The following is a 12,707-nucleotide window of genomic DNA, read 5'->3' as shown; positions in this document are numbered from 1 at the left end:
TCATCATTTAACGTCCGTTGTCCATGCTGGCATGGGTTGGACGGTTTGACTGGGCTGGCACACTGGAAGGCTGCACCAGGCTCCAGTCTGATTTGACATGGTTTTCTATGGCTGGATGCTCTTCCTAACACCAGCCACTCCGAGAGTGTAATGGGTGCTTTTATGTGCCACCAGCATGATTGCTATTTGTATGACACCAGGGTGCATTTCTGTGCCACTGGCATGAGTGATGATTTGGGTGACACTGGTATCTGCCATGACTGCGATTTGGCCTGATGGGTCTTCTCAGGCACGACATAATACCAAAAGCTTTGTTCAACGTCTCTGCAAAGCCCAACACTCGAAAGGAACCCAGTCAGTGTGCCTCCGTCAGACCCAAGGCTCAAAGGGAACTCAGCCACTTTCCCTCCATCAGGCCCAATGCGCAAGAGGAAGTCAGCCACTTTGCCTCTATGAGACCCAATGTTCAAAGGATGCTCTTTACATGCCACCAATTCAGGTGCACTTGGCTTGATGGGTCCTCTCATGCACAGCACATTGCTTAAGTTCTTGGTCACTGGTCATTGCCTCAAAGTTCAAAGATCATGCTTCACCACCTCGTCCCATGTCTTCCTGAGTCTACCCCTACCTCAGCCATTTTGCCTCCGTGAGGCCCAATGCTTGAAAGGAGCACTTTATGTGCCTGTTACGTGATACAAGCATCGACCATGTCAATGATTTCACTTGGCTTAATGAGTCTTCTCAAGCACAGCATATTGCTAAAGGTCCCAGTCACTAGTCATTGCCTCTGTGAGGCTGAAACTTTCAAGCTCATGCTTCACCACTTCGTCTCATGTCTTCCTGGGTCAATCTCTACCACGGGTTTCTTCCACTATTAGAGACTGGCACTGCTTTACACAGCTGTCCTCTTCCATACTCATCACATGACCATACCAGTACAGTCGTCTCTCTTGCACACCACATCTGATGCCTTTAATGCCTAACATTTCTCTCTGTTGAACATGAACACTGACATTGCACATCCAGTGCATCATACTGGCTTCATTTTCCCCAAGGCTACACATGTCCTTGGCTGTCACAGCCCATGTTTCACAGCCAGGCAGCAGAGCTGTTTGCCCACAGGCATCAAACAATTTGTCTTTCACTCTGAGAGGTGCCCTTAGTTGCCAGAAGGGTTAGGAGCTCTCTGAACTTTGCCCAGCCTAATCTTATTCTCACAGCTACACACTTGAAGCATTCACCTCCACTGCTAACCTGGTCACCCAGACAACAAAAGCTATCTACTACATCTAGCTTGCCTCACTAACAGTTGATGGAATCTATTTCCTGTACATTTTCACTATTTATTGTACCTGTGCATCTTCCAAATACAAAAGATAATTTCCCTGTCAACCTTCCCCTGATACTGCAGTACCTCTTACATGTCCATAGCTTGCACTGGGTACATCTTATGAAGTTTCTAGCAACACCCTTTTCTACAGATCAAGCAGGGCCATCTACCTGAATAGATCTGTGATTTGCCTGTCTTCCTACTTACTAAAACTCTGGTTTTCGCCAGGTTAACTCTAAGCCCTTCAATTCCAGACCTTGCTTCCATACATAAAGCTCTTCCTGTAGTTCTTGTAGTGATTCAGCTATAAGAGCAAATTCATCAGCATAGACAAGTTTCCAGGGGCATCCTGTCTTGGATTCCTCTGTTATTGCCTGGTGGACTATGATGCAGAAGAGGGGGCTAAACCTTCGTGAACCCCTACATGAATTCTTTGCAGTACTCATTGCTCACCTTCATTTTACTGGTAGCATCCCTGTACAAGGCTTGTACAGCTCTTAACAACCACTCATCTATCCTTAGTTTCCGCATTGAACACTAGATGAGGGATCGAGGGACCCTGTCAAAGCCTTTCTCCAAGTCATCAAAAGCCGAGTACAGAGGTTTATCTTTGGCTAGATATTTCTCCTGCAGCTGTCTTATCAGAAATACAGCATCAGTGGTGCTTCTATCGGGCACAAAACCAAACTGCATCTCATTTTGACTAACTCTCTCCTAATGACCCTCTCCGCAACTTTCATCACCTGATCCTTTACCCTTGTAGCAGTAATACTATGGTGTTACTACACCAGTCATTGGGTATGACTCCTTCGTGAACCACCTGATTTACAATATGGGTGACTAAACTATAATCTACACCGCTAGGTATTTTAAGCATCTCAGTGGTGATTCTTGACAGGCCAGGGGCATTCCGTTTTCATATCCTTGATTTATTTGCCAGGGTACTGTTGATTTGAGTAGATGGTCCCTCAATTGGGTCACCCTTTGACAGACTTTCCTCTTCCCATTCATTCTCCACGTTCAGCAGCTTTTCATAATGGCATCTCCAAGCTTCTTTCTTTGCAGAATCATTAAAACAAGTGTACCATCATTCATGCAGACCCATTTCTCTCCTGTAACATTATGATTTATCTCTCACACACTGTCATGCAATCCAAAATACTTCAGTTCTACACTAGACATAGGAAAACTTCTTTTCTGCTTCTCCCTTGACCAGATATACCTGTCTCCTAGCTTCCCTTCTGGCTATCTGTTACACTTCCCTGCTACCCCCACTCTTCTAGGACTGTTTCTTTGCTCTAATGGCCCTGTATACAGTATTGTTCCATCACCACATTACCTTAGGTCTGGAAGGGACTTGTACCAGTCACACATTTGGTCCATGGTGTTCAGCAAGTTATCCCGCAGGAATTCCCAGCTGCCTTCTATGTCACAGGACTGTAGCTCCTCCTCCCTCTCATCAGATTTCTCAGTGACGATGTCCCTAAATATCTGACCATGTGAAGGGTTCTTAAGCTTCCAAGTCCTTCTTTTCCAGATTGGTCTGCTTTTTTGCATCCTTCTGGCCTCAAGTCTAAAGTCACTAATAACTAATCTATGCTGGGGGGGGGGGGGCATATTCTTCACCAGGGAGGGTCTTTGTATTTAAGAGCAACCATGCATCCCACTGTCTGGTGAGAATGAAATCAATCTGACTAGTAGAGTCACCTGATTGATAGGTTATCAGGTGATTGGCTGGCTTCCTGAAGCTGGTGTTGCAGATTAATAGCTTGCCTGAACTCCATAAGCCTAGTTCCCTCTTCATTTTGGGAACCAATTCCATGGCCCCCATGAACACCATGGAAAATACCAGATTATTCTCCAAGATGCCCATTAAAATCTCCAGCCAGGTCGTTGTCACTTGCCTTTGAGGTAGCCTGTAGAAGGACATCATAAAAGCGGTCCTTCTGCTCATTTGGTAGGCCCACTTGTGGAGTGTAGGCAGAAATAATTGTAGCTATACTATTCTGCAAGACTAGCCTGAGCTTAAGCATTCTATTGCACACTCTGACAAACTCTATGACCTTATCTACCCTTTTCTCAGCAAGAAATATGTCCCCAAAACCTACTCCATCACTGTCACCTTCCCAGAAGATTTTATCCCTAAGTGTCTTGCCTGTGAGGAACCTGGCTGAAGCTCCTCTCCACCTAACTTCTTAGATGCAACATACATCAACATGCCTCCTTTCAAGCATCTCTACAATCTCGTTAGATCTACCTTTCAGTGTGCCTACACTGAGGGTGCCAACTTTGAAAACTGGGAAAGGGATGTGGGAAGGAACATGGGAAGGATATTCAGCACCTGAAAAGAAGGTTTCAGTGATTGTTTGATAACAGAAATATCATAACAGTTGCTCTCACTTTCAAACTACTGACATTCAAACAAGTTAAAACTCTGGCCTCTACTGGGGGTGAGAGTAAAGTAAACATTGTAAATATAAGCGTTACTGCAGCTGCAAATATGTGTGTGTATATATATATATGTATATATATAACAAAAATTTAAATGAGAGTTTTGATGCTAATATCCATTATCATTGAAATTTATTCCTATGTCAACATTTCTGTATAAGGCTATATTTAACTGTCAAATTCAAGTTAAATAGATAAATTACCTTACACAACTTCAGGGTAAAAGGTAAATAGCAAAAAGTAAACACCAAAAACATTGTCTCTAAGTCTGGTTCATATTCAAATTTCTCCTTAAATAAAGGTCCGTCAAAGGGAGAAAATCCCTCATAATATTAATTAATTATAAACAATCACATATTACAATGGAAATCTATATTATATTATCTCTAGAAACTTTAGCAAATAATCACAAATACAATTACAATTGCTATTGGTAAATTATACATTGATATGGCCTGCCTTAATACCTAATATTATACTATAATACCCGATCATACTGAAATTTATAACTCATTTAAACCAGAGAAACGTGTTTCGGATAATGAGTACATCTGAGAGTATTATGTGTTAGTTTATTTATCAACTTATCCTTAGAGAATAATATAAAATATAATTCTAGATTACACAGCGAGGAATATCTTTTACCTTTGTCATACGGGAAAGATCTCCCAATGATTGACCATTCTAACGAATATTGCTTTTTTTGTTCTTTCAGTTCCCAAATGAATTTACTAAGACTATTACTTGCTATTTTACTTCTATCTCTAAAGGTACTATAATGATTAGATAATCTTTTACAGATTTGTCCCGAAGAACACCCCAGGTATCGGCTAACATCTGTCTGAGTCCTTACCTTACATTGATAAACTACATTTCTAACTCTCGTATTAGGGCCTTCAAACTTCAATCTTCTGTGGTTAACCTCTGTTACTGTAATCATATTCCGATTATTATTACTATTATTGTTATTATTATTATTATTATTATTTATATCAGGGTTCACATTGCTATCCTCCCCAATTCCTTTTGATTTAAGTATTTTAAAATTATGAGCTGCAATTATTTGGGCTAAGTTCATAGTGTTTGAGAAACCAAATCTAATGCTATGTGTGTTAATAATTTTACCATAGTGTGAATTCTTTGGGAAATATCTGCTTATCACCTCTCTAAACTGTGCAATCAAATTAGATTTAACATTTCTACGAAAGGGGACTATGAATCCTATATTACCATCTTTAGTGTTATCACAGTCACTAGTATAATTCTTTAAAAAATCTTAAATTACCTATGTTACGTTTATGAATATCTCTGGGTTTATTTTCCTTATTTCCTCTTAGTTTATTCTTATACCTATTATTCTTATCTGTCTTAATGTTGTTACTATCAGGTTCAACATAGTAAACCTCTTTGTATCCTGCCCTATTTAATGCTGAATTATAGAATTGAGCTTCATTATCAAAAATCTTATCATTAGCAGATAATCTAGAGAATCTTAATGAAATATTTCTAACTAAATTATCGATAATTTTTCTAGGATGGTTACTCCACTTACTTAGATATTTTAGGTTAGTTGAAGGTTTATGATATGGTCTATGTCTCATTTTTAATATCTAATGTCACATCCAAGAAATTTGCTACAGAAATATCGTCTTCATAAATGATATTCATCCCCATTCTACGAAAAAATCTAGCCAATCTACCTTTAATTCTCTGTAATTGTTGGCTGGAGCTATTCCTAATATATAGAAGGCAATCATCCCTATATAGACCCCCCCCCCTAATCATAGGAAATTAATCATTCAATTCATAAAGAATAAAAGAACCCACCATATCAGCTATTTGTGCTGAGTCAGAACTACCCATGGGGACATCGAAAGCATCCGGTGTATCCTTACGTATCCATACCTTATCATTAAAACTAATGAAGGACTTCCTAGCTGCTAATATCACTTTAATTTCTTCTCTAGTAAGCCCTGCCTTATTATGAAAAAAACCATAGTGCCTTATTCAATATGATCAGGTTAATGGATGCATAAAAAATTAGCTATATCAAATTGAATGAATTTAGTATTTTTCTTGTCCTCAATAGAATTAAACCATCCGATGACTTGGTCTGTACTCGACCATAAATTTAACTTCAACTTATCAACTATTGTAGTTATGTACTTATTTATAATATTTTTACTTAGTATCCCTACGTCCCTATTGGTAGCGATTACATGTTTTTCTCATCAACATATTGTGGAGATATCATCATATGAACATATATGTGGTGTGTGTGTGTGTGTGTGTGTGTGTGTGTGTGTGTGTATGTAGAGTGTTAGGTGTGATGTACAGAAGTAAATATTGAAAAAAAAGTCGTCAGAATTTTGGAATAACTTCTTTCATTTATTTTACTTGTCAAATATAAATGTGAAAATACAGAGATCTAGCTTATTTATATAAAAACAGGTGTTTTGTGGGGTTTTGTTTATAACAGAATATTGTTTTGTCTTTTTGTTTTTTGGAGGTGAGGCTTTGGAGACAATGGAAGATGTATAAGCAAATAGATAGATAGATAGATAGATAGACTGATAGTTAGACAGATAGAGAGATGGATGTGGTAAAAGAGAGAGAGAAGGGCCATTGTATTGAATTGGTCTTTTTAAGGAGTGTAAAAAAAAAGAAGAAAAAGGTTAAAAGCTTGTTTGCTACTTACTGTATTGTTTTGAGACAGATTTTAGGGATGGTAGAAGAAGGAGGAAGAAAAGGAGAAAGGAAGAAGAAAGAAAAAATAGAGAATAATGAATAGAAAATATAAAGAAAACAAAAAATGTCTTCCTGTTTTTTCTTTTGCTTTTAGTTCTTTCATTTTATATTCTTTGTCCTTTCTTTTTATAGACTTTGGGTCCCTTTTAGAATATATTCCTGTCATACATTCATTTATTTATTTATTTTTTGTAAGGTGTAGTTCTGCATGAGAGTATATTAGTATAACTTAGTTTGTTCTCTGCTATTTCCTTCTTCAAGTCCGCTGTAATAATATTTTTTTCGTTTATACTTTTTGTACTGAGGAGAACAGTGATATTTATTTAATTTAATTTAATCAAATTAATTTAATTATTCTTTCACGAATTTACATGTTAATATCACTGTTTGAAGCAACCGCATGCATGTATTAAAAAACTCTTTCAAATTTTAACATCTTCTCTTCTACAATTTTAACATATATGTGTATATATACATATATATATATATGTATATATACATAAATATACATATACATATGTGTGTATATATATATATGTGCATATATACATAAATATATGTATATGAACATATTTATATGTATATATACATATATATTGTGTATCTATATATATATAAAAATGAGAATGTGTGTCTGTCAGTCTGTGTGTGTACGTGTGTGTCTGTGTGAATCCCTAAAACTCAAGAACTACACAACCAATTTCATTCAAATTTTACACATACCTTACTTAGGGCTCCAGTTGTGTTTTAACCCCCAAAAATATTTTAACTTCTTGCATAGTTCGAGGCCACAGCAACATCATATCTCCTCCACTATTTAAGTATTACGAGTCAAAAGTGAAAAACACTCATGTCATTCGAACCGGAATCTCAAAAACATTGTCACCTTACATCTCATAAGTACCACGACATGCAAATAAAAGGATCTTTGGGGTTTGACGCGCAACATTTGTTTTCTTAACGAAACACTTTGAAACTTGGGACACTGATAGAATGTGTCATATAAAACAACTTTTTCTCTTAACCTTCTTAACAAAATTTTGTACATCGCAAGTTATTTCATGTTAAAGTTGTCGTATTTCTGTAATTTCAACCAATCACTGACGTCTATTCAGCTGAATACAGTTACTGCTGCCGGTCATAAAAATGTTATTCCTTGTGACATATTTCATCCGGTTTAATCGTAATTTATACGCATACATTGTTTATATAATAAATTACGCTGTGCGTATCTGTGTGTGTAACAATTTTAGAGTTCGGATTCTAGAGTTAGGGTTAGTGTTAGGGTTACCAGAACCCTAACCCTAAACTAGAGTTTGATTTAAAGAAGATTTGGCTGCTATTTCTAGGAAATGAAGCACTTGGAGGTGCATTAATAATTCTGCCAGCTCCAATAACAAGTGCAGGCAATATTCAAGTATTTTGATGACTTTTTCCCCTTTGTGGATCTTTGGGGTTTGATGGGCAACATTTTTCATGTAGTGTTTTTGGTACTGAAACACTTTCAAACTTCATATACTTGTATATTTTGAGGTATAGAACAGATAAAAAATTTTGTATTCGAAGTTAATTCACGTTAAAAATTGTCTTATTTCGATAATTTCAACTAATCACTGATGTCTATTCAATTGAAAACAGTTAGCGCTGTAACGGTGTATATCGTATTAATCCCCGTTAGTTCTGACATTTCCGATTAACTAGACTGTTCGTAAACAAAGGGGGATCTTTGGGGTTTGACGGGCAACATTTGTTTTCTTAACGAAACACTTTGAAACTTGGGACACTGGTAGAATGTGTCATATAAAACAACTTTTTCTCTTAACCTTCTTAACAAAATTTTGTACATAGCAAGTTATTTCATGTTAAAGTTGTCATATTTCTGTAATTTCAACCAATCACTGACGTCTATTCAGCTGAATACAGTTACTGCTGCCGGTCATAAAAATGTTATTCCCTGTGACATATTTCATCCGGTTTAATCGTAATTTATACGCATACATTGTTTATATAATAAATTACGCTGTGCGTATCTGTGTGTGTAACAATTTTAGAGTTCGGATTCTAGAGTTAGGGTTAGTTTTAGGGTTACCCGAACCCTAACCCTAAACTAGAGTTTGATTTAAAGAAGATTTGGCTGCTATTTCTAGGAAATGAAGCACTTGGAGGTGCATTAATAATCCTGCCAGCTCCAATAACAAGTGCAGGCAATATTCAAGTATTTTGATGGCCAAAGATCCCAAATAAAAATTACTTGTCACGACGATACAATGGAATCATCCACTTCACCTCTAACCTTCCTAGCGTACGGAGACTTAAAACGACCCCACGCCACTATAGCACCACTGATATCTTCATCCTTCTAGCTGGCTGCTTTCTTATATATATACGACAGAATTCATTTCCAGGCAAATAACATTGGGAGCAAAATTCATAATCACTGTCTCCTCTCCTCTTACAATTGCTATCATCTTCTCTTCACAACATTTTTATATCAAAGCAATCTTGACCAACTAAAGCACATTCATTCTGCTGAATTCGGTACGTAACCTTTTTTCGTTTCTAAATTGCATCAATATTTAACATTTCACTGCTATTTCTAACATGCATTGCTACCGCGTAACGGCTTTTCGTAAATACCTGTTCTCTGCTAGCACCACGGCTTACAAATACAAACAAAATCTTTTCATGTCTACAAGTACACCTGCATATCAACTCCCAACACTTTTCTTTCTTTCTTTTCCACCGCATTCATATGTTTTCCATCATGGACTTTCCAATTCTGATACAATAATGCTGTTCCTTTTCCATTCAGTGTCCATTCTCCTGATTTCTACCTTTTCACTTCTTTCAAATTAATTCCATAATTTTCCGTAATGCGGGCTCCGAGCAAGCTTTTGCTTCGCTTCACTCTATTTTATACATTTTCATCTCTTTTCAATTTCCTTCCGCAACAATAGGGGAACACGGTACTTGATGACGAGCGCAAACACTCACACTTTCTACACTTCTCCTTAATGAACACGTGCCAGTGCATGCATTACATTTTACCGACTTCCTTTCCGCCTTCTTCAATAATGCGGCCCTGCAGACTTAATAACTTACCTACAATCATTCCTAAACTCATTTCACTAAAGAAATATGAAATATTTCACTGCTATTTCTAGCACGCGTTCGTACCGCGTAACGGCTTCTCGCACATACCTGTTCAGTGGTAGCAAGACGTCTTACAAATAACAACCAATCCGGTTACTGTCTACAAGTCAACCTGCATATCAACTCGAAACAATTTCCTTCATTTCTTTTCCAGCCCATTCATATGTTTACCATCACGGACATTCAAATTATGCACAAATAATACCTTTCCTTCTCAGTTTCATCTCCCTAATCCTAATTTCCACATTTTCACGTCTATTCCATGCTTCTTCCCTAATGCGGATGCCGAGCAATCTTTGGCATTGCTTCACTCAATTTCTGACATTTTCATCTCTTTTCAATTTCTTTTATTCACAATAGGGGAACAGGGTACTTGATAGCGACCGAAAACAATCCCACTTTCTCCACTCCTTACTGACACGCATGCGACCACGTAACGGCTTCTCGCAAATACCTGTTCAGTGGTAGCACGACGTCTTACAAATACAAAACAATTCCGTTAATGTCTCAAACTACACCTGCATATCAACTCCCAACTATTCTCTTTCTTTCTTTTCCAGCCCATTCATATGTCTTCCATCACAGACATTCAAATTATGCTACAATAATACCTTCCTTTTTCTATTCCCTGTCACGACTCCTACTTTCCACATTTTCATTTCTTTCCAAATAATTCCATACTTCTTCCCTAATGTGGGCACCGAGCAATCTTTTACATTTATTCACTTCATTTCTGACATTTTCTATTCTTTTCCATTTCTTTCATTAACAATAGGTTAACAGGGTACTTCATACGGAGCGATAACATTCCCACTTCTTTCACTTTTTGCTGAAATGCGTACCACTGCACACATACAAATTTAACGATACTGTTTTCCTTGTCACTTCATGTGGACTTGCACACCGACTAACTTACCTATAACCATTCCTACACTCACATGCAATATCAACGGCAGCTTCCACACTACCAGCACAAATAAACAAACCTAATCAATTCATCCAATTGCTCTTTCATTAACCCTTTCCCTATCCAATCTATACGGCAGACGAGGCATGCATTCACAAACAACATCCAAAATTCATGTCCACACAAACGATAACTTTCCCAACGCATTTCATTATCACTTTCTCCTTTCTTATTACCATTTCTATCACCGTGCCTTTCACAACTGTTGCCATTTTCATGTCATAACACTAACGTCATGTTAGTAGACACATTTACCATTCTAATACCACTTCATTATTACTGCAGCAGTTGCAAATTATCTACACTTACATAATAACCATTCAATATTTCATACTTCACAGTGTATCTCACTGCATTTCATCATGCTTATTTTAGATCATGCCCCGAAGAAAGACTTCTTCAATTGGATGCAAAACTGCGAAAGCTGCAACATCCTCAGCAAGAAGGGCAAATGAATCGTCATTGGAAACTGACATTAGACAATCACAAAATGCTGAACGTGCAGCCACTTCAAGAACACTCCAAACAGATCACCAGTGTACACTTCGACGAACTGCTGATGCTGCCTCAACTGCTGCTGCACGAGCTGCAGAGACTCAACACCAACGTAAAGTTCGGCGAAGTGCTGATTGTGCCTCAATTGCTGCTGCATGAGCTGCAGAGAAGAAAAACAAACGTGCTACATGCCTGCTCAGGAATGCTGCCAACATGGCTGCTGTGCGAGCTTCCCATACATTACAACAGAGACATTCTATGCTGCAGAGTTCCATTCAACAAAGAGCTCATAGACGAGGATTTTCAACGCCATGCAGCTCACGATGGTCATTGAAGGCTTTCAGCTACAACCCTAACCTTCATTATGATTGCCCCCCAGATATAAACATTGGAGATATGTCCCTCACTTGCTCTTTCTGCATTGCCAATAAGTGGTCCAGAGAAACTCCTGCTATATGTTGCGCTAATGGAAAAGTTAACCCCACCCCGCTGCAGGATCCACCACAGCTGTTAAAGTCACTCTACGATGGCACAAATACAGAGTCGAAACATTTCCTAAATAACATCCGCAAGTACAACTGTGCATTCCAAATGACATCTTTCGGCGCTACTGTTGTTCAAGAAGGTGGGTTTATGCCAACTTTCAAAGTGCAGGGACAGGTTTACCATAGGATAGGATCGCTCGAACCTGCTGAAAATCAAGATCCTCAATTCCTTCAACTGTACTTTGTAGGCAATATACATGAACAAGCCACCCGACGAAACTCCTTTTCCAATGGCACTAAATTTCAATTGATAACGCAACTACAAGACCTTCTGCACCAGACAAACAGCTTCAAGTATGCCTTGGAAACAGAAGCTTCTTCTAATTTCAATGTTATCATAGATGCTCAGAAAAGATCATCTACAGAACATGCAGGCTGTTACAATGCACCCACATGCAATGAAATAGCTGTACTCCTTCACAGTGAACAGCACAATCCCAGAGACATTGCCCTTAGGCAACGTGACACCACCCTCCAACGAATTACAGAAACCCACCAATCATACGACACACTTCAGTATCCACTTCTGTTTGTTTACGGTGAGGATGGCTACCACATCGGTATACCACAGCAACATCCACAAAATCGTAATGAATATCTCAACAAGCCACTATCCTGCATGGACTTCTACTCATACCGATTTATGACACGAAACAACTCCTGTAATCACCTCCACCAGTCTCGAGATCTGTTTCATCAATTTGCAGTTGATATGTGCGCAAAAATGGAATCAGAGAGATTGTGTTTCACCAGATCCCATCAACAAAACTTGCGCTCTGACAGCTACATCCATCTCCGAGATGCTATCAACAATGATGCTGTTATAGGGACTGTTAGATTTGTTATTCGTCTGACGTCTCGTGTTTCAATGTGGTTCGTCTGAGTTCCTTGTTGTTTTGAATGACTGTGGTAGTAAAATGTCATTGATATATATGGCGGACATGACTCTTGTTTATTAACATCGAAGTTTCGGTGAGTGTGTTCTTTGTATGTAATTGAATAATAAATGTAATAATTA

At 38.1% G+C, this 12,707-nt stretch overlaps 2 protein-coding genes across 3 annotated transcripts in view; one reads left to right on the top strand and one right to left on the bottom strand.

The window, feature by feature from the left end:
- The window catches only part of LOC149129304 (protein mono-ADP-ribosyltransferase PARP15-like), a 110,087-nt gene that overhangs the window by 49,789 nt on the left and 47,591 nt on the right, over positions 1-12,707 (bottom strand). The window lies entirely within an intron of this gene.
- On the top strand, positions 11,358-12,602 carry LOC149129306 (uncharacterized). Its single transcript, XM_089346600.1, has one exon. The coding sequence runs from the start codon at positions 11,358-11,360 to the stop codon at positions 12,570-12,572; it is 1,215 nt and encodes a 404-aa protein (XP_089202726.1). The 3' UTR covers positions 12,573-12,602.

This window comes from Octopus bimaculoides, unplaced genomic scaffold (assembly GCF_046866305.1).
Source record: "Octopus bimaculoides isolate indiv1 unplaced genomic scaffold, ASM4686630v1 contig68, whole genome shotgun sequence".
NCBI lineage: Eukaryota > Metazoa > Mollusca > Cephalopoda > Octopoda > Octopodidae > Octopus > Octopus bimaculoides.
The sequence above is the reverse complement of the archived record's forward strand: the minus strand, read 5'-3'. Positions and strand labels throughout refer to the sequence as shown.